Here is a 22,891-nt window from a genome sequence, read left to right as displayed (position 1 = left end):
TGTATTAAGAGGTTCACTTAGCTGTTTAAGACATTTGATTTCTTGGATTGTAATAACAATAGAATAACAGAGTTGGAAGGGACCTTGGAGTCTTCTAGTCCAATCCCCTGCTTAGGCAGGCAACCCTATACCATTTCAGACAAATGGTTATCCAATCTCTTCTTTAAAACTTCCAGTATTGGAGCATTTACAACTTCTAGAGGCAAATTGTTCCACTGATTAATTGTTCTAACTGTCAGGAAATTTCTCCTTAGTTCTAGGTTGCTTCTCTCCTTGATTAGTTTCCACCCATTGCTTCTTATCCTAACCCTCAGGTGCTTTGGAGAATAGCTTGACTCCCTCTTCTTTGTGGCTGCCCCTGAAATATTGGAACACTGCTATCATGTCACCCCAATCCTTCTTTTCATTAAACTAGACACACCCAATTCCAGCAACTGTTCTTTATACATTTTAGCCTCCAGTCCCCTACTCATCTTTGTTGCTCTTCTCTGCACACTTTCTAGAGTCTCAACATCTTTTTTACATTGTGGCAACCAAAACTGGATGCAGTATTCCAAGTGTGGTCTTACCAAGGCATTATAAAGTGGTATTAAAACTTCATCTGATTTTGATACCATTCTCTAACAAAAAATATATATAAATCAGTTGCTTCCAAGATTTAACCTGTAATTAGCAGGACCTACTAGAGCAGATTTCAGGTGTACTAGACTACAATTCCCATTGTACCCAACCAAGATTATCATTGCCACAGTGGGAATTATATTCCAACACATCTGAGGACACAAAGTTGGGATAGATGAAGCCATATGAATACAATTTTGTAACACTTTAGCTCAGAATTGCATAAGGCTGGAAGTTTCTATTTTCTGTTCAGTTTGCATTTGTTGATCTAATTGTGCATCTGTGACAATGTTTATACACTTCCAGAGTTCTAGACAATTCTGTTGCTACAGCAACAAGTATGTTTCCCAGCATCCCATATCTAAAACCTAAGGTGTAATTAGAGATCAAGAGACAACGGGTTGCCAGATATCCTGAAAGAAACTCCCTCTCCTCAAGAGCTGTGACTTGCTTTTATCTCCTTCTTCAAAATTTTCCACTCTCTCTGTATTCATTTTTCCCACAGTTGAGAAGAGCTGCTGGGTGGTTTTATTATAGAAAGTTCTGCCTGACGTCATTTGAACATAAGATGCGGTCATAGCAAATATCTATCATTGAGATCTTAAAGTACTGTGGCAGAGAGACAGAGAAGAGACATAGAGACATATGAGATTAATTGCCAAAACTTTTCGTTTTGTAATGCCAAATACCTTAAGATCAAACTATTTCTAATTTGTTTTGTTTGCTGTTTGTTTCAGCAGAATACTTTGCAAACTTGACTGAATTTCCAAGCAGAAGTGCTTATATCCTGTTGTTATAGAATTACTCTTTCCTCAGATCAAAGATATAATGCCATAAATTTAAAACAGTGCTTCTTGGGCTTCTTGGGTTGGGGCAGGAACAAACCCAGACTGATATATCAGCAAGTTTCAATCGTTCATGTATTGTATTACTGTGATTCATTCTATTTTGATTTTGACAGTCTATTGCAACCGCTATTTATTCATTATACTATTTATATAAACTAGAGCTTAGTGAGATGTGAGCCCTTGATCTTACTGTCTTTTTTCAACACTGTGTCCCTTGATAGCAGATTAACAGACTATTTTTGCTGAGACATAAATCCTGCAAGGTTGAAACAAGATTCATTTCTAGACGATCTGAATAAGCTTCCATGGGGAATCTAGCATGGTGGGCGGTGCTTTTCGCAAAAGTGGAGAAGGTGGTTGGGCATATCCACCAGTCTTGCTTTCCCTGCCAACCCATGTTTTTCGACTATTTTATTTAGGGTTCTTGCTTTCTAGATTCAACTATAGGAAGCCACTTCCATTCAAACAGGTATGTCATTATTGAGCATTTTCATGACCTTAGGCCTTTAATGTTGAAACTAAAGAACTCAAAGATCTTCCTTATGAGAAAAAGTTTAAAGTTTAGGACTGTTGAGCTTAGAAAAAGTTTAACAAAACAGAGACATAATTGAGATGCCTGGCATTAAGGAAGGCATGGAGAAAAGTGGACAGAATAAAGACTTTCTCTCATTTTCAAAACACCTGGAATGGGGTCATCCAATGAAATTAATTGAAAGGAGATTTAGAGCAAACAAAAGAAAGTGATCTTGTGTGCAGTGTATAGTAAAATGCATCTTTACACTTACACCTAAGCAGAATTAATTACATATGACATGGGAATGACCACTAACTTGGATATATTAAAAAGGAGATTGGATAAATTCATAGAAGACAGATCTATTGAGTACTCAATTTTTTTGGAGTAGGGCAGCTATAACAAATAATAAAAATATATGCACAAAGTGTACCACTCCAATGAAAACTCTCCTAGCAAAAGAAACTGTTTACATCCAGCTACTGAGGTAGAGAGAATCCAGCCCAGAATGGTCAGAATGTTATCGTTAAACCTAATTCAGATATATCCCCTATACTGATTGCAGATCATTCCCATGAAACAATGGGATTATTAAAATGTAAACCAAGCTCAATTAGCCCTAAACCTCTGCAAATTTATTGGCTTTGGTTATACAAGGTTAATCACCGGGTCAGACATAGCAGTGGCATTTGCAAAATATGAATTATCATTAGATTTTTCTGGCTTATATGGTATAAGCAAACCAAGAAAATGGGTTAGTTATATAACATAGTTAAGCATGTTGAGCAAATCCAGTCTTCCCATGAATACTTTCTAGAATCGTTTCCTAAAATTGATTTGATTATCATTTGGTTAGTCAAATATTAAAAGTAATTTAAGTAAAAAAAATATTCATACCTAAGTCTTACAGCTATTCAAAGGTTCTGGTGTTCCCTACCAAAGGCAACCTACTATGAGAGGCTGTGGGAAAGCAGGAGATGAGGTACTTGAGCGTTCATCCCACAGGAGGCAACTCAGGTCAGATTATATGGGGAAAAAGCGTTTCAAAGACATTCTATCCTAATTAAATAACTATAGCTGGAGATTTGTATTACCAGCTAGACTTGATCACTACCCTGAACCTTCAAATATCTCATCCCCCACCTTCCCACAACCTCTCACCACCTGATCACTCCATCTTAGTTTCCATTCTATTGAGTGGCAAAAGTATTTTTATTTAGACAAATTTTTGCTTTTTAAGATGATGTGGTTGTCAAGGATGGACTACTTATTTTTTATTGTTTTGCATCAACGTTTTAATTACAATTTTGCATATTATCCTATATTGATACTGTTAACCTTCCTGGAGGTTATTTACAATAACAATAACAACAACAACATGCGTGTGTGCATGTGTGTTCCAGAGAGAGAGAGAGAGAGAGACAGAGACACAAATGGTACCTTGGATTTAAGTCCTAAATATAATATCTCCTGGCATACAGTACAATTCATGTGGCTAGAACCTATAATATGAGTTCCAGCCATCCTGTCCCTCAGGAAATCACTTGTAGACATTTTAAATACAGTACAGGTGGGGAGCCATACAGCCCACAGAAAATTAAGATGGCTACAAAATAGTAAAAATTGGATGGGAGACGTTACTCACCTGTTTACACGGATGCTGCCCATGACTCGTTTTATCATGAGGTACTTCTTATTATAAAGCTGAACAGCTTCCGATCTTGTGTGTGATTGGGAGTATCATACACCGGACACACACAAATGGTGTGCCAGGGCTGTAAAAGCTTCAGTTCCTTTCATGAGGGAATAGATACCTAGATTAGAACAAAAAATTCAGAAGAAAAATCACAGCAACTAAAAAAAAAGCCCTAATCAATAAAATCCTAGTTGTATTGTTCTCTCTGTTTATTAATTTTTCATCTTTCCTCTAGCACAGAATTCAGGAAGGAATACATAAGCTATGTTCCTACAACTTGTTAAACCCCAAACCTGGATAAACAAAACACATTTGCTGTGTTACATAACATGCATCACCCAAACAGATAATCCATGTTATAGATTTAATGTGATGACTTAGCTCACACAATATGTGATGCCAATGAATGGACACTGGCAGACAAGCCACCGCTCCCATTTTCACGTATAAAACCAGTGGCAACACAGCCATTGAGTTTATCAGTCAGAGGCTCTCCTGGGTTGGACTTCAAAGCGAATTTGGAAGCACAAGGTCAGAGATGGACTCAAAGAACTGTTTCATGAAAAGAGCAAGTAGCAATAGGTGATAAAGGAAGCACTGCAAATGAGCAGCTCTATAATATGTAATAGCTATTGCTTTAGGATGTGCATGTGTGTCCTCCCCTCATATTTGGTTTTGGCATGTAGAAACATTGCCAATCAAAACCATATTGAATAGACTGTTGAAGAAGGTGGGAACTTCTGTAGTGTCTGCTGACCTGGACAACATAAATTTCGTGCTAAAAATAATAATATCATCCATCATTGACATTGACAAAATCCTCAGCTGCCTTACAAAAGGCAGATTTACTTGGAACAGTTTACATCCTGCGATGATATCTTTAATATTATTAAATAACAACTTCTGCTTATCTCAGGATCTTGGGAAGGATTCTATAGATCAGGGTGTCAAACTCAATTTCATTGGGGGCCTCATAAGGATTGTGTTTGATCTCGGGAGGGGCGAGTTGGGCGGTGGCCAGGGTGGGCGTGGCCAACTTGATATCACTTGTATCAGGAGTGTCTATGGTGGCCTGAGCACTTTGCCAGCAAAAATAGACTCCCAAGCTCCGTTTTCAGCTGCCACGGCCTCTTGCAACCCTCTGTCAGCAAAAATGGAGCTTGGGAGAGCTGCCTGTGGCCTCCCGAGCTCCGTTTTCACTGGCAGAGGCACCACTGGCCAATCCTTTGCTGTTTCCAGGGCAGCCCTGTAAGCCAGATCTAAGCACCCCGTGGACCGGATCCAACCCACAGGCCTTGAGTTTGACACCCCTGCTATAGATGAACAAAATGCCAAATCCAGTCTGGCTGACTCTGAAGCAACCATAATAATAAGCTTCCTGCTTCCAGGGCTTTTCTTTAATGCAATGACTATCATGTGGGAATGAAGGGGAGAGGAGAGGGAGGCAAAGAAACCAGGGTGATAGGACAGCGGTGGCGGTAGTATGGGAGGAAACAAGTAGGGCAGAAAAGCACAGATTCACCTTATATCTTGAAAGCTATTTTCCCCAATAGTCTCATATCTAAGCATATCAGATCTAGACCTTCTTGGCTTCAGAGTTTGTTACATCTTGTGCTTCCCTGATCTATGGCTAGACGTTTAGGCATTTTGACTGCTGAGACTTAAAAAAACAGTTTAGTCTCAACTGCTTCACAATGCAAATTAATTTTTTTTTAATGGTTGGGGATGGTGTTTTGAATGAATGTTGCAAATTCCTCCTAATTAATGGATGAGAGTAACAGTAGGTTGTTTTAGAAGGTAGTTCTAGATTAGGATTCTAGTTTACATAATTAAGTGTGTGTAAATATGGTGAAACAAGGTTTTTAATTGTATTTAATGCAAACTGGCCAAAATGAGCCTAAATAACTCATACTGTCCTGTCCATTACTAGGGGAAGTGTCAGAAATATGTTGGTAACTTGACAATGATGCTATCCATTCAATCATGTCCAGTTCTTAGTGATTCTATGGACCAGCTATGTCCACATTTTCTGATCTTGTGTGGCTTCGTTCAGTTGTTTTATGCTTTGGCTGATGCCAGCTTTGATGATGTCCAGCCACTATGCTTTTTGGTGGCCTCGTCTCCTTTTACTGCTGACCATTCCAAACATAACTGCCTTTTCCACTGAATTTGGTCACATGACATGGATGAAATAAGTAAGGCAGAATTTTGTAATTTTACTTTCCAGCAATATATTAGAATATACTTTATCTTGTTATGTGAAATGTTGGTTGACCACAGACATCAGTATCTATGGTATCATCTGGTGATGACTATGGAACATAAAAGACTAATTTGGAATGTATCTGAAGTAAAGATCATGAATTAATGAAAAATGAATAAATAAATCTTGTTATGTGAAATGTTGGTTGATCACAGACATCAGTGTCTATGGTATCATCTGGTGATGACTATGGAACATAAAAGACTAATTTGGAATGTATCTGAAGTAAAGATCATGAATTAATGAAAAAATGAATGAAGATAATCTGACCCTGTGTAATGGAATATATTGTATAACTACATGCAGGGAAGTTTAAGTGATGGTTTAATTATGAACGAAAGAACTCAAATGTGTATCAACAAGTATGAATTGTTAACATCTAGGTTCTTGTGGTTAATTAGGTTGAGGGTTCATGTGAAAGTAGGAATACATATAAATTGATAATAGTTGCATGGTATAATCCAGTGAAAGTGATACTGGAAGAACCAATAATGAGTTTTAGGGGGAAATTCTGCAATATTTTGAATGAACGTAGCCAGGAGAGGAATATACAGGTATTCTGCTGGATGATGTGAATAGATAGATGGAAGTGAGATGTAAGTTCAGAAATGATTTGGCCATTCAGAGATTGTTGGCGACTCTTGGTGAATAGTGGCTATTACAATAACATCTGCTTATAATACTTGGTATGAACATAGAGTTATTCAAATGTCTATGGAAAAAGAAAAAAATGAACAGGATTGATTCAATTATGTGGAAAGACTGAGAGGCTGGTAATATAATATAATAGTGATAAAAGATTCTGAATGTGAGATGGATCATTTTTTGGTAGAGTCAAGATGGATCTCTGAACAAAAAAATGGAATAAATAAAAGTAGGACAACTGCAGTAAGAAATAGTAAGGTACTTGTATGCATGAATAAATGAATAGATAGATTAGATTAGATTAGATTAGATTAGATTAGATTAGATTAGATTAGATTAGATAGACAGACAGACAGACAGACATTACAATAATCTTCCAACAGAATGCATGTAAAGTGAATGTAAAAAATTGAGTTACCAATAATGCTTGGAATAGAACGAAAAGAATTATTTAATAGAATGCTAGAACAGTATGTGGTATTAATGAGATGTATGAAAAAGATGTGAAAGGAAGAAATGAAAGAGCCTATGGTTGAGAAACTGTCATATAAAAGAATAACTGCTTTCAAAAATGAGGATTAGGGAAAATACTGTATAATATTATAAAGCAATATACTATTACTGTATAATATTATAAAGCAAAAAAAAGATTTGCAAAGAATATAATCAAAAAGAGCAATAATAGTTTTAATTTAAAAACTGCAGAGAAAATGCAGAATGATTTTAATGGAAATGTTTAAAAAGTGGGTGAAGATGTTTGAAGAAGCTGCCTCCAGATTTTTTTAATAAAAAAAGCTGACATAAAAAGAAAAGTGACAAGAATCTGAATTATTTGCAGTGAATGTAGAGATACTGTATGATGCAACAAGAATTCACAGATTTGAAAATTAAAAACCAAAATTGTCTTGGAAAATTAATAAAATTGCCTCAAGTTTTATAGGAATGATAAGCTATCATAGCAAGTATGTTTAATGGGAAAATGGATGAAGACATTTTAATGCATGCCTATGCTAGAAAAATAATAATAGGTTGTATGTAGTTTATTGCAAGGAACAAATGTTTATTGAAAGGAATGAAAATTAAGATTTTAATATATTAAGATTTTAATATATTATAATATATTTGCTTAATATTATTAAGCAAATATAGAAGAAATGAAGGAGTCAAGGGAAAGAGGGAAACCGAGAAAGTCATTGGATGAGTTGATGAGATTTTCAGAATGAGAAGTTTCAATAACAAAAGAGGTGAATGGACATAGTAAAAGCTTTGGTCTGAAAAGGAAAGAAAGTTATGGAGAAGATTAATGCTAGATTTAATTATATTTCCTTTTATTTTTCTTATAAGAAGGCTACTATCTTTTAATAGATTTTATTTCTCAGCATGGATTTGATTCCTTTTTAAATGTAAGTCAGTTATGTTGATTCCGCCAAAGGCTGCAAGTTATATGTGGATGATAATGGTAAGCAGGCTTAAATCCGAACTAGTTCTCATGATAATTCAATATTATGGGATAATGTAGCCTGAAAATTTCTAGGAAATCTTTTCTTTGGAGTTTTTGGACAAAAATGGCAGTGTTAGGTTGGATCAATTAAACATTAATCACTCTTTTAAAATATTTTTCTCTTTGTAAAAAGAATCCTGGTTATTTAAAACAGGTCAACTGCAATTCATTCAACTAAAATATCCTTTGGCTTTAAAATTTGAGACTGATGCTTTAGCAGTGTCCCAAATTCTATAATATTAATATTACTAGATAGAAATTTGGAGGTTCCAGAATGTTGAATTATTTGCTATGCCTGATAACTATGGGAAACTTGCAGGTAATTTGGGACAATGAATTGAAATAGCTTTAACAAATCAAATGGCAAGGGTTTTAAATAAAATTAAATTGATACTGTGTGATCTCAAATATAATTAACACAACCAAAAATGTTGTATGTTTATAGGTATCCTGTAATCTAAAATGTAACTACACATTAATTAATATCAGTTAATATTTTGGGTACTTAGAGGTCATCATAGAAGAGAGATGTAATAAAAGTTTGGCTTCAAACTATATTTTAGAAGTGTAACATTTTGGAGGGAATGATAACTCATAAATACTTGTTGCATAGTTCCCATTTTGATTTAATATTCATAATATTAATATGGAGTCAAGGAAACCGAAAGTTAAAACCTAAATGTGTAATCCAAACGTTTGGACACTACCAAAGTATAATAAACTGGATTATCTTTATTTACTTTTATTTAAAAGCAAGTATTGTGGTCCGCCGGCGGCCTGCAGAGCTGGCAGCAGAGTCAGACAGTGAGGAGGTTGGAAAGGAACATGGGCCAGTCCTGGAGTTTGGGGAAGGCTCAGATGCGGGGTCTGTGTCGGAGGCAGAGAGGGGGACAGGGCCATCTGGGAGTTATGTGCTGCCTCCGGAGCCTCCAGAGTCAGACATCAGTGAGGCAGAGGAACAGGGGGAGCCTGTTCCCAGTGCACGCATGCGCAGAGCTGGCAGAAGGCAAGAACAGTTAAGACAAAAGGAACGACTCAGAAGTAGGGCTTGGAGATGATTGACTCCTCCCATAATACATAAAGGAGGAGCAAAAACAAATGAGCCTTTGCAGGAAGCAACTTTGTTAGTTCTGGTCGGTTTAAATTCTGAAGTTCCGTTTTGACTCTGTGGTCCGTGTGGCTTGGAAAGCTAATTGCTAATTAGGTCTTTGGCAGCGTGTCAAGGGAGATAAAGGTGGGTGCTTATCAGCCTTATCCCAAAGGACTGTGGCAGACATCTGTCAGACTCTGGTGACTCATTATGGGCTGCGAATGAACATAATTCACAGTTGTTGAAATAAAAAGAGGGTTTTTGGGACTAATCGTGTGCTTTTTACTGTCTCAGGAAGCCTAGGTCAGAACAGCAAGTTAAAAATATTTTTAACAGATTGGACAACCATTTGTCTGAAATGGTATAGGGTTTCCTGCTGGAGAAGGGGGTGGGACTGGAAGATCTCCAAGGTCTCTTCTAGGTCTGTTATCCGGTTAAAAAAATCCTGCTGATTAGAAGCTCTGATAGGAAAGGATGGGCCCTTAGCATCATGAATCCTCATATATATAAAAAAGCTTGGAAATAATAAGTCTGTGAGGTTTAAAGTGGAATAAGCTTTGAGATATGGCTATAAATATCAATTCCAGCAGACCAAATCAGTAGCAACATTCTCTGCACTGGAAATAGAAACACTAAGAATGACAAGAGGTAACTAGGATCTGATTAGCTTTTCCTGACCTGGAACTATATTTCCTACTGGAACTATATTCCATCCCATTCTAGATAAAGGAAGGCATAACAAAAACAATGCAGCATTCTAAGATACCACAATGCCAGGATTTTATAACTATGATTAACTGAATGAGACATTATGGCCTAATTTGCATGCTTTACTTATAATGGGTCGGATTGTACATTACATCAAGGCAAAAGAGTTAATAAAACTTTTTTTAGAGGGGAATTATTTTAAACCCATAATGTCCATTGAATCCACATTTATATAATTGCACCATTTGCATAATGAAATAATTGATGTTCTTACATCATGACGTACATTGACATAAATGATGTAAAAACATCAATTATGTCATTTGAGACAATGAACCTGTGCATTCTTTTGGGGATAAAGAATGAATGCAAATTCAGTTCTTCTTGTTAAGTCTATTTTCAAAAGATCCATTTAATAACAGTTTATGTTTTTTTGTTCCACCCAAGGAAAGGAGTTCTATAGATAGATTACAAAGTGAGACAAAACACTGAAAAACTAAAACAAAAAAATGATTTTAAAAGATAAGACTACACAGGAAAAAGTGTTACACAAAAAGTCATTATTCCATTCTCATATGCAGGCATTTTACTCATTATAAAAAGGCTGGGAAGAGACCACAGGTGTCATGTATGTATCATAATCACCTTCAGAATCTCCCATATGGTTCAAATCAGATTCCTCTGAACAAAACTGGAGCCAGGTTTTTATTGTTTGCATCTATCTTCCACCATACCCCAGAGTTCCCTGGAGGGGCTTACTTTGAGTATGGTTTAGTATTCTCAAAACAAAAATTTGGGGGCTGCTCAGTAAAGTAAAATATCACAATTGTGTCCCAGCCTTTTCACCAGGGAGCTGGAAAAAGGCAGCAGACAAGAGAGCGCAGGACGGGTCTATGACAATTTACCATGGTCAACTTGCCACGGCTAACTCACCATGGCCAATTTGCCACAGCCAATTTGCTATGGTCAACTCGTTGCAGGACAACTTACTCACCACAGGACAACTCACTACAGGACAAGAACTACACTAATATCAAAGTAATAGTGGAAAAGAATAACTGAAGGATGCAAAAGGAGAGACAGAATGAAATGTGAGTGGCAAAAATTAAAATAAATTTTATTTTAAATAGTTAAATAGTATTGTTAAATTGTCCAGTGAGTTGCAGTGAGTTGTCCCATGGTGAGTTGACCATGACAAGTTGTCCTGCAGTGAGTTCGCTGTGGAAATTGTCCAATTCCGTGCAGAACTGAGTAGAGGAAGTTCATCTGCTGTAATGGGCAATAAGCATGGGCTGCCAACCCTGACCCCACAGATAGTCTACAGACGTACGCCAGATTTAATCTATACTGAAACTCTGTTAGTTGCCACCAGCTTGAGCAGAAAATTCTACAGCAACACTGGAATGGTTTAGTACAACTTAGACTTATTCATGAGTGAAGTCAGGAAGGCAATGTCATACGGAGACAAAGCAGAACAAAGACCCTGATGAGGCACATTGCAAGCCAATCTATGCTAAGATGACTTTTTTATACTATGGTAGAACATCTTGTTACTTGTAGAGTCCAAAGTGCTTTTCCAAATTATTTCTCCAACATTGTTTATTCCCCAATATACATTTTTTTCCAGGCAGGTTCCAGGTTTTATTCCCCAATATACATTTTTTCCAGGAAACAATAATTTATAAAAGACTTGCACACTTACACAGCTGTGTAGTTGTAAATAAATATGCACCTAAGGGAAGGGGAGGAAGGAAGGAAGGAAGGAAGGAAGGAAGGAAGGAAGGAAGGAAGGAAGGAAGGAAGGAAGGAAGGAACGAGACCGCCTGCTGTTACCCTTTGCCTCCCACCGACCCGTACGCTCTCACAGAGAGGGTCTCCTCAGGGTGCCGTCCGCCAAACAGTGTCGGCTGGCGGCCCCCAGGAGTAGGGCCTTCTCTGTGGGGGCAGTGACGCTCTGGAACGAACTTCCCCCTGGCCTGCGTCAAGTGCCTGATCTTCGGACCTTCCGTCGTGAGCTCAAAACATATTTATTTATTAAAGCGGGACTGGCATAATTAGTGTTGAATTTTAATTGGGTATTCTTAATATTTTTAAATTTTTAAATCTAAATTTTAATAATCAGCCTTTAAAATTTGCTCTTTTTAAATGTTGTTTTAAATTGTATATATTTTGTTTTTATTCTGGCTGTACACCGCCCTGAGTCCTTCGGGAGAAGGGCGGTATAAAAATTTAATAAAATAAATAAAATAAAGAGTTGGCAGGGGGAAGCAGGACTCTGGTAGCTCAGAAAAAATTGAAATTTTGCCACCAGATTAGCCTGGTTCTCCTCCTACAAAGAGTAGTAATTTAATACTTAATAACACAATTATTGTTTTTGTTTTATATGTGGGATTAGTAGAGATTGTCCAGTCTGCCCTGTCCAGTCTATACTAATTAGAGTGGTATCTAAAAACTGTGAAAGAAATAATAAATAATGACATGTTGTACCATAAATACAGAGTATATTGCACAGTACAGGTAGTCCTTGCTTAATAACCATTCGTTCAGCAATCATACAAAATTACAACAGCACTCAACAAATGGTATTTATGGCTGCCCCTCAAAGTTATGGCCATTGCAGCAGCCCCTTGGTCATGGGATCAAAATGCAGTCACTTAGCAGTCTGCCCACATTTCTGACTGCAGCATGCACTTCAGTTCCCACCTCCCACTATCTCCCCTCCATCTTTCCCCTTTTGGCTGCCTTCCACTCTGCATGCCCCCTCTTCTGTCCTACAGTCCACTGCCCCAACATCCCTGCTGCCCCAAGTTGACATTTGCCATTTTTTTCCTTCTACAACTGATGAGGCAGACTTGGCTTTGCTCTTTTAGAGCAAGCTTCTAGCCACACACAACCTTCCCAAGGCCTTGCAAAGGGCCAGGCCGAGCATGCCTCAGCAGCAGCAGGAAGAAGACAGCAAAGGTCAGTTGGAGGTACAGGGGCAGAGAGATGTAGGGTGGTGGGGACATCAGGAGTGGCAACGGGGATGGTGGAGTATAGCAGCCAAAGGGACAGAGATGGGGGGGGGGATAGATAGGGTGGAGTTGAAAACAAGTGTGAGGCAGAAGCAAGAGGTCCTGGCTTAGTGATTGCAATAGAGACTACCAGGACTGCTGCTGCTAAGTAATACAGTTACATTATATTTTGCCCAATGACCACTTTCCCTAGCAATGGAATTTCTGGGAACCATTAGGGTTGTTAAGCAAGGACTACCTATATTCATTATTATGAGACCATGTAGCAGCAACTACCCTTGAAAAAAAATGGAATTATGACATGGTAATATGCCAGAAGGAAAAGGACTCCATTGCACACTCTGCATTTGTAAGAGCACTAGCACTTATGTACCGCTGCGTGGTGCTTTACAGCCCTGTCTAAGGAGCTTACAGAGTCACCATATTACCCCCAACAACTTGGGTCCTCATTTTACCCACCTCTGAAGGATGGAAGGCTGAGTCAACTTTGAGCTGGTGAAAATCGAACTGCTGACAATCAGCAGAGTTTGCCTGCAATACTGCATCTAACCACTGCACTACCATGGCTTTTAATATTAGTGCAATATCCTGAAAAGAATGCTCTTTCTCATTAGAAATATCTTTCCTCCCTTTTCTTACTACGCTCTACATAAACATAAACTATGGAAGATAGGATTGAAGACTAGGAGTACAAAGCCCACCCCAGCACCATAATGCCAACTTGGATGTCTCCACCCTTTTTCTTTCAGCAACTATTCAGTTAAGAAAAAAAAACCCACATATTTTCAAAACACATTAACTTTGATGCTAACTCTCAGTTTTGAACAGGCAACCAAAAGAAGTCCTGGGATCTGTACATTTTGTACAATGTAGCTTTGAAAGAGCAGCCAAGGCATTAAAGTATGAAATTAATATTCCATTATGTAATAAAAGTACTTCTGGGGAAAAGAGAAAGGTTGCTTATTTGAAGCCATACATTACGAGAGCAAATGGTTTAAACCCCAAGAGCACTACAGGACCATTACACTCATAGGCAAGAGAGTCCCCTAAGTTTGCTGTTCTTCTTCCTTTTCAACTTCTGACATTCTACCCACAGATTTAAGCAGGTCAGCAACAAGTGTCAGTGTTTCTGCACCAAAGACCAACTGGTGAATCGTAGCATGAGCATGGTTGGTGACCCTCAGAAGATTTTGCAAAGCAATGTCCACATGCTGTTTCACTGCCCCCATGTTAGTAGATTGGCCTGATCGCAGGCTTTCGTTCTCTACTTTGTAGCAGGTCAACTCTGCCTGAAGGAAGGACATTTCTTGTTTCAGCTTTTCAATATTGCTTTCTGCCTTCAGAGCTCTTTGGGACATCGACTGAAGATTCTGCTCTGCCTGCTGCATCAATGCTTCCAAATCTTGAGCCTCTTTCTCCTCCTTGTTCATAGTGGCTTGCAGTGTCCTCTCAAGGTTTCGCACCATCTGGGTCTGACTTTCCGAGAAGTTCTGTATTCTTTTGATCTTTCTCCTCAGCATGGAGTTTTCCTCTTTAAGTTCTTGATAACTCAACTGTGAGGACACAAAATCCACTTCTTCAATAGGTTCTTCGTGAGAAGTGTAGCTTTCTGTGACTTTGGCATGCGAAGGGCACCCAATGCAAGGGTCATTATCATTGAATGGCCATGAAGAGAAAGCTTCCATTCCTGAAAGAATTGCTGAATTGTAATCAAAAGGATCACACTGGGTAACGTTACAGATCCTGGATAAATGTGTTTTATCATAGGAAGAGGGTGGGAATTTTTCTCTCCAATCGTCATCATCATCTGATAAACGAGTAGAAACTATTGCCTCCTTGTATAGCGGCTCCTGAAACTCCAAACTCAAGCCTAATGGTTCTGGAGACAGAGACACTTCTTCAAGGACAAGGTTCTGCCTGGACAATTTCTTCTTGTTATTTCTGTTTTTTCCTTCATGTTGTCTTGAGGTGCCACGGTTTTTGTTTTTTACCAGCCCTTTTAAGGAAGATGCAGGTGGGTCATTTGAATTTTTCATCGTATTGTCTCCAGAGCTGCTATGATTCTTGACATGGTCTCCTGGAGGAGTTGGAACATGATGGTGAAAACAGGGCTGGATTTCTTCTTCATCATCTTTTAGGGCTCGGGTATGTGAGCAGCTGGCAAGAGGTGGCCGTGGCATTTTGGACAGACAACTGACATCTAGAACATTTGCATTCTTCCCAAGATAGCCCCAAGATAGCTCCCAGTTCTTCTCCACTGGTTAAACCAGCCCTGTCGACTGTAGAGCCAGTGGTGTTGGCTTCAACACTATTTAATGGCCTATTGAAGCATCTGAATTTAATCCTTGTATGTATATGTCTCTTTAACAGTGGAGGAAGCAGAAGTTACCATGATCTATGATGTCATCAGCTGTCAGTGCTTCATTTTGTGACTTCACAGGCTGGAGAGAAATGTATAATTAGAATAGCTCTCACAACATTTTCCTGCCAGCTAAAATGCTGAAGTGGAGTGCTGAGACCACTTGTAATGTGATCATATCCTCAATTCCTTTAACCTTGAATAAATTACCATCTCTTCCCTATCTCCAGAACTAATAACCTAGAATACTGGCCCATTTAGAGTATCTGATACTGACAGGTAGGTGAAACCTGATTTAATACAGGTTTCAGAAACTGCCGCCTCTTTCTCCTTCCCTCCCTCCCCCCACTCTGTAATGCCACTTTTATGTCAGTTGAACTGCTGTGGGTCATCTCCTCTTTACCCCTAACCTTGGAAATGTTCAGCTGAGAATAACAATTTAATAGAGATCTTTAATTCCACCCCACATTTTTGAGGATTCCCAAGAAAGAATCATTTTTAAGTTTATTTGGAGGTAAGTCCAGAGTTACAGTATGTGACATATATATTCAAATATGAATTTTGCCTGGTACAACTGCAGGCTGAAGTTAAACTTAGTTGTTGCTTTGAAAGAGTTTACTTTTGAGCTAGAACAGGCTTAGGTTAAATCTGTCTGACTAGAAACAATTTTTATAAGGTGTTCTTTCTCTGTTCCCTTGCTTTTCTGTAATATTGCCTTTGTTTTTTCTTCCCAGCTTACGTTGTTATTCCACACTAAGTTACATTCCTTCTCCAGACTCTGATAATTAAATCTCATCCTTTTTAGAGTGAAAATACAGTAACCAAACATATGCCATTAAAATGATGCTTCTGTTTTTTATTATTAATTTGATCCATTTTTTATTTTTGTAAAATTCAAGGCAGCGTACAAAATACTCCCATTTTCTATTTTCCTCAGAGTAACAACCTAGAGTGGGGATAACTCTCCCAAAGGTATCCCAAAGGTGCTTTTCCAGAAGGCAACTGGACTGTCTTAGTTTTCTCCTTGAAAACATTTTACTACTTATCCAAGAACTACTTCAGTTCTGGGGGAAAAAAACAAGAAAAGGAAAAGCACCTTTGGGACACTCATAATCTGAATGATTGAGAATCTCCATAGACATTTTCCCCAAAGCTGGTTTTCATGCCAATGAGAAGATTTAAATTCATAATCTTTCAATTTCCAGTCCAGTACCTAAACAATTACCATGACTATTTTGAATGTTAGTGGGTACTGGCATTCTAACAATGGGATAGAATTAAGATCCTAGAGTTGTAAAATCTCTAAGAATTCTTTAGAGATTATATAATAGGAGAACTGGTTGATGCAAGTTTGTAGAAAAATAATTAGATGCAGTAATTATATCAACTTTTATTATTACAAGAATAACACGGGGGAGGGGAAGCAATGAAGAGAATTCATATCTGTGAATTCTACATTTGGTTGGGATGTAGTTTTTAAGCAGTTTTCACAGAAATTCCAAACCCAATGTTTGCCCAGTGTTATTACTATAGTATAAATAACATTCTGTTAGTCTAGGAACAGAATACCACTGAACAGAAAGATGATACCATCTTGCCCAACATGGTATCCTTGGACGGTTGTTTTATTACATCTCCCAGAATTCTTAAGTTGATAAGAATTCTGGGTGTCACAGTCCCAGCTTCCCTGACAAACTGGGGGAAATTGGCCATGGTGGCCCAGTGGTTAGAATGCAGTATTGCAAGCTAATTCTGCTGACTGCCCACTGCCAGCAGCTTGGAGGTTCGATTCTCAGCTGCTCAAAGATGACTCAGCCTTCCATCCTTCCGAGGTAGGTAAAATGAGGACCTAGATTGTTGGGGACAATATGCGGACTCTGTAAACCACTTAGAGAGGGCTGTAAAGCATTCTGAAGCAGTACATAAGTCTAAGTGCTATTGCTATTGCTGTTTCAACAGGCTGGGGAGATGGCAAGATAAAAATAAATGAAGCTATCAAAAAATGCCAAGCATGTGTTAAACCAGGGTCTCGGTTTGTTCAGCCAAGTGGCATATGAAAGGTACATAGAGGGGAATGTGTTTTAAAAAATAATTATAAATATACCAAATCTAGGCCAACAGTCTCCATCTGTCCTTACAGTCGTTATCAATAGACTGATCTCTTTAGGTTATCTCATGCCATTATGCTTAAATAGCAATTTTATAAACATATTTCTAATTGGATACATTGAGGAAAGAAAAGGGTGTGATTTCCCCCCCTCTCTTTTGGTTAATAGTCATTAGAAAAGTACCAAAAAAAGCCCACCCCCAAAACAAACCAAACAGTTGGAAGCAAAACCATCTTCAGAGCGTGACTCAGAGCTATTCATAGCTCCATAAAGCCAGCTGCAGTATCAGAGACAGAAGGGTTCTGCCCGTATTATTATTTCAATTACCATCTGAATTAAAAGTTTGAGCCACGATCAGCCCACATGGTAAAGGGAAGGAGGGAGAAAAGGCAGACAAGCAAAAGAAGCTCACCAAGGCCTACTCGATGACACAATTGACATGTGGCAAAGGTAAAGTTCACAAAGACACAGCTTCCCCCAGTTGCACACCCCTAGCAGGACAGAAAGTCAGGCTATGGACTTACATCTCAAGCAACATCCTGGGTGTATCCTGGGTGGCAATTTGGGGAAATAAGAAGGGCTTCTAACCCCTGAACATCACAGCCTGCAAATTTTGTGGCTGCAGAAGCTATATCACTTTCAGAAAGCGTAAGTTCTAAAGCGAAATCTCCACCCAAATCTTCAGATAATCATCCACAGTCTGTCTTCTTGAGTCAATCAAACTGTAGAACACATGAGAGGGCATAGAAAGATCTTCATTTTAGCTAGAATCTCTGATTAATTTTTTAATTGGATTGTTCTAATTATGGAAATTTGCAGTGCAACTATTTACTGGGATGAGTTGATAGAGTTCATCTGGTATTCCCACTTATAGATGTAGAGGCATTATGCTACTCTATAATATGGCTCTATTGCTTTTGGCTTAGCATTTGTTAGAACCCCGTGATTGTGGTTTATGGCTCAGCCTTGTATGTGAACCATGCCATTATGTCATGTTAAGCCATGGTTAAAACAGACTGTGACTTAGTGGTTAAAACCACTGTCAGAAGCACAGCTCCTGAACACTCACTCATTCAAAGCACATTTTCTTTCCTTTCACTTACTGCACTGTATGGTTTATGGCTTGATGTACTGTGTCAACAAACATAGTTAGGCCTACTATGCTGTTTTGCAGGGATCTGCAAAACAACTTTATGACTTGTAGACTTCAACTCAACTTCAACAACAGTTGAAGTCCACGAGTCATAAAGTTGCCAAGGTTGGAGACCCCTGTTGTAGTGAGAAGTGAAGCCCAGGTCACTCTCTACTTATTAGGTGCAGAAATCCAGATCTGGAAGTAAAAGTAACACAGGTGGGCCCTTGTGTAGCATTTGAAAACATCTCTATAAACCAAATGCATAAATCCTTGGAATTGTACAACAGTTGCTGTGGGAGCCCAGGAACAAATAACTGCTTCTTCAGGTTGTTACCAACAGATGCTACATGAGTGTTGTAGATCAGGGGTGTCAAATTCACTTCATCATGGCGGCGTCACGTGACATATCAGGACTATTTTCCCCTTTGCTAAACCGGGAGTGGGCATGGCTAACCCATGACGCATCCAACCCTTGGGCCAGGAGTTTCACAGCCCTGCTCTAGATGTTCCAAATCACATTTTCCTCTTCAAATCCAGATCTCTGCATCGGTGGGTTGCTACCGGTTTGCCCCGGTTCGGACAAATTGGTAGCAGCGGCAGTGGGAGGCTCCTCCCACCCACTCACCCAGATGTCATCAAATACAATCTGCACATTTGCAGAAGCTTCTGTGCATGCACAGAAGTGGCATGTGCGCGAACCGGTAGCAAAGGTAAGTGAAACCTATTTCTGCTCTGCATAGTTGTACTCTTCATGTACTGAAAATGATAGTGAGGATCAAGCCTACTATTATGTAGAATAGAATAGAATAGAATAGAATAGAATAGAATAGAATAGAATAGAATAGAATAGAATAGAATAGAATAGAATAGAATAGAATTTTTTATTGGTCAAGTGTGATTGGACACACAAGGAATTTGTCTTTGGTGTATATGCTCTCAGTGTACATAAAAGGAGGGTGCATAAAAGGAGGGTACATAAAAGTAGGGTGACACAGCTAGTGTCGAGGGCCATATATTTAATTCATTTTTTTAACATTTCATTTTTACTCATATATTATAATATGATGTTTGCAAAGTACCCTTGTTTTTTCAGCATTCATGCAGGAGTAAAAGAGAACAATCTGTTAAAATTTGATTTTGCAAGACAGCAAATTGGGAGTGATCATTTTGCCACCTCACATGACTCTCTCTCTCTCAGCGTAACACTCCCACTTCTCAAGAGGCACTTCACACAAATCATTGTTTGTGTGAAATCACTGTTGTTTGACTGCACAGGTCTTCCAAATGTTTGTACTGCCTGTTTATGCAGCATATCAAAAAGCTTGGCCATAACTGATGTGCTGCAAAGCTGCTTTTGAAAATGAAAGGTACTTGGTGATTTGCAGTCTTTCAAGCAAGAGAACTTTCTGCAGTAACAATCCAAAGCTATTCAATAATTATTGCATATTTTCTTCCAAAAGATGGTAATAGCATGGGAAACTAAAAAAATATGATCATAAAAGCCCTGTCCAGTACAATACCACTGAAAAAGAAAAACAAGAAATCCAAGACGAAACCAGCAGCTCTTCTGAAAAATTGAAAAACAAAAAGGACAAGTACAAAAAATAGAAAGAGGGACACATAAGTAAAGGAAAATATCAGCATATAGCTCAAATCTGTAAAAATGAAGTCAGGAAAGCTAAGGCTCAGAATGAACAAAGATTTGTAAAAAAAAGTAAAAAATAATTTAAAAACATTTCTTTCAACATTTAAATAACTAGAAAAAAGTCAAGGAAACAGTAGGTCCACTTAAGAGAGAAGATGGCAAGGAAGTAACAGGCAGTAGAGAGAAAGCAGAGCTGATTAACTCATTCTTTGCATCATCTACACACAAAAAGAAATTATAGCCCAACTTACCAGAATCAAGACAGACCAGAAATAAAAATTAAAATAATCAAGAAAATAGTTAGAGAACACCTATCTGATCTTGATGAATATAAATCACCAGGAACTGATGGTTTACATCCCAGACTTCTGAAGGAGCTGGCAGATGTTATCTCAGAACCATTGAATCATATCTTTCAAAAATCCTGGAACACCAGAGAATTACTTGAGGATTGGAAAAGAGCTGGTGTGGTTCCCATTTTCAAAAAGGGGGGGGAAAAAACTAAAAACAGACTCAGGAAACTACAGACCAATCAGCCTAACATCAATACCTGGGAAGATACTGGAAAAGATAATCAAAAACCAGATCTGCAAACATCTAAAAACAAATGAAGTTATAACTAAAACCCAGCAGAGGTTTATTAAAAAGAGATCATGCCAAATCAATCTTCTTTCATTTTTTGACAGTGACTAAATTAATAGACCAGCGAAATACTGTGGAATTAATATACTTAGATTTCAGCAAGGCATTCGACAAAGTAGATCACAACCTACTTCTCGGTAAATGTGGGATAGACAGTATCACCACCAGATGGATTTGTAACTGGCTGACAAACCATACTCAACGAGCCGTCCTTAATGGTAGTACATCTACATGGAGGGAAGTATGCAGTGGGGTGCCACTTGGTTCTGTCTTAAGCCCAGTTCTCTTCAATATCTTCATAAATGACTTAGATGACAGAATAGAACAGAAACTCACCAAATTTGCAGATTACACTAAGCTGGTAGGAATAGCCAACACCCCAGAAGACAACCTCAGGATCCAAAAAGATACTGACAGATTCGAACAATGGGCTGTATCCAACAACTTGAAATTTAATGTAGAGAAAAGCAAGGTTTTACACCTGGGCAGGAAGAACCAAAAATAGAAGTACAGATTAGGTGAAACCTGGCTCAAAAACAATAACTGTGAGAGGGACCTTGGAGCCCTAGTAGACCTTCACTTAAATATGAGCCAGCAATGTGCAGCAGCAGCCAAAAAAGCTAATACAATCCTTGGTTATATAAATAGAACCATAGAATCAAAATCATGTGAAGTATTAGTACCACTTTATAAAGCCTTAGTAAGGCCGCATCTGGAATACTGCATCCAGTTTTAGTCATCACATTACAAAAAAGATGCTGAGGCTTTGGAAGAAGTACAAAGATATGAAGAACGGTTGCAGGATTTGGGGTTGGTAGTCTAGAGAAAAAAAGGACAAGAGGGGACATGATAGCAGTATTCCAGTATTTGAGAGGCTGTCACAAAGAGAAGGGGGTCAACTTATTTACCAAAGCATCTGTAGGCAGCACAAGAAACAATGGATAGAAACTAATCAAGAAGAGAAGCAACCTGGAACTAAGGAGAAACTTCTTAATAGTAAGTACAATTAACCAGTAGAACAGCTTGCCTTCAGGAGTTGTGGGTGCTTCATCACTGGAGGTTTTTAAGAGACTGGACAGTCACTTGTCTGAAATACATAAGGTCTCCTGCTTGAGCAGCGGGTTGGACTAGAAGACCCCCACATCCCTTCCAGCTATATTCTGATTGATCGATTGAAATGGTTGGTTCCCTCTTCCTCCCCTGAAAACTTAAAGATGGAAAATGTAGGGCAGAAACAGGAACGTTACATAAGGAAGCCAATATTATCTAGACTCTTTGTAAAATGTCTTTAATTCAACAAAGCAATTGTATATATGATTGTTAAGTAAAAGCACTTTATACAACAGTATTTATTGGCAAATTAAGGATTAGAAATCCTTTTGGGATTGTAAATGAAAAGGCTCACAGACAGGGAGAAAATGAGGTAAAAGAACTGCATGTAAGAATTGGGGTGCATTGGATATTCTTTGTCTCCAATAAAGTGATCCAGGTTACTTGAGGAATTGAACAATGGGATGGAATTGTAACAAATGACTACATTTAAATTTCCCGCAATAATCCCCTGCCAATGTTTAGCTGCTTAGACATCTCTTCCAAAAACAACATGTTTAGAAAAAGCTGAATAAAGCAAAAGTCTACAGACTGTATATGGTAAGGAGATGGACTTAGTACCAGATCCTTAGAAAGAAAGAAAATGACACTAAATATGGTGTAGGCGTACTGTGTGGAAAACACCTTGTGCTGTATTTCCTAGTGTTTTATTGTGATAGATCAACCTTTCAGATCAATTTTTACAAAATTCACAACTCCTTCCATGGAAAAATGGATATCTGAATTTGAAGTGTGTGGTTGTTTTCTTGTAGTTTTTCATCATCAAGCTTACATGTACAATCACCTCCACAATTCCATTTTCCATTTTCTCTTCCACTTCCAAGGCTTTGCATCTTGCAGACCACAAACACTGAAGGAGCAGTCTTCCCTGCCCTGACATCCTTCAGAGCAGAATTGAGACTGTTACTTCCAAAATCCCATCAACTGGATTGGATCAGATGGAAACAACTGGGGCAGCATGCCAAAAATAAGTGACTTACCAAAAATGAGTG

The 22,891-nt window shown here is 38.3% G+C and overlaps 2 protein-coding genes across 3 annotated transcripts in view; both read right to left on the bottom strand.

Annotated features, from left to right (window-relative positions):
- The window catches only part of KCNJ4 (potassium inwardly rectifying channel subfamily J member 4), a 41,734-nt gene that overhangs the window by 3,026 nt on the left and 15,817 nt on the right, over window positions 1-22,891 (bottom strand). For both annotated transcript variants that reach the window (XM_058190515.1, XM_058190516.1), the window contains exon 3: window positions 3,629-3,797. In XM_058190515.1, the coding sequence (XP_058046498.1) occupies window positions 3,629-3,666 (38 nt within the window). In that variant the 5' untranslated portion in view covers window positions 3,667-3,797. The remainder of the gene's footprint in view (window positions 1-3,628; window positions 3,798-22,891) is intronic.
- On the bottom strand, window positions 13,947-15,080 carry LOC131202563 (endosome-associated-trafficking regulator 1-like). Its single transcript, XM_058191668.1, has one exon. It carries the CDS (start codon window positions 15,078-15,080, stop codon window positions 13,947-13,949), a length of 1,134 nt encoding a protein of 377 aa, XP_058047651.1.

The sequence above is a fragment of the Ahaetulla prasina genome, chromosome 7, assembly GCF_028640845.1.
Source record: "Ahaetulla prasina isolate Xishuangbanna chromosome 7, ASM2864084v1, whole genome shotgun sequence".
NCBI classification, from domain to species: domain Eukaryota; kingdom Metazoa; phylum Chordata; class Lepidosauria; order Squamata; family Colubridae; genus Ahaetulla; species Ahaetulla prasina.
Note: the sequence above shows the minus strand (reverse complement) of the source record. Positions and strands in the feature narration are given on the sequence as shown.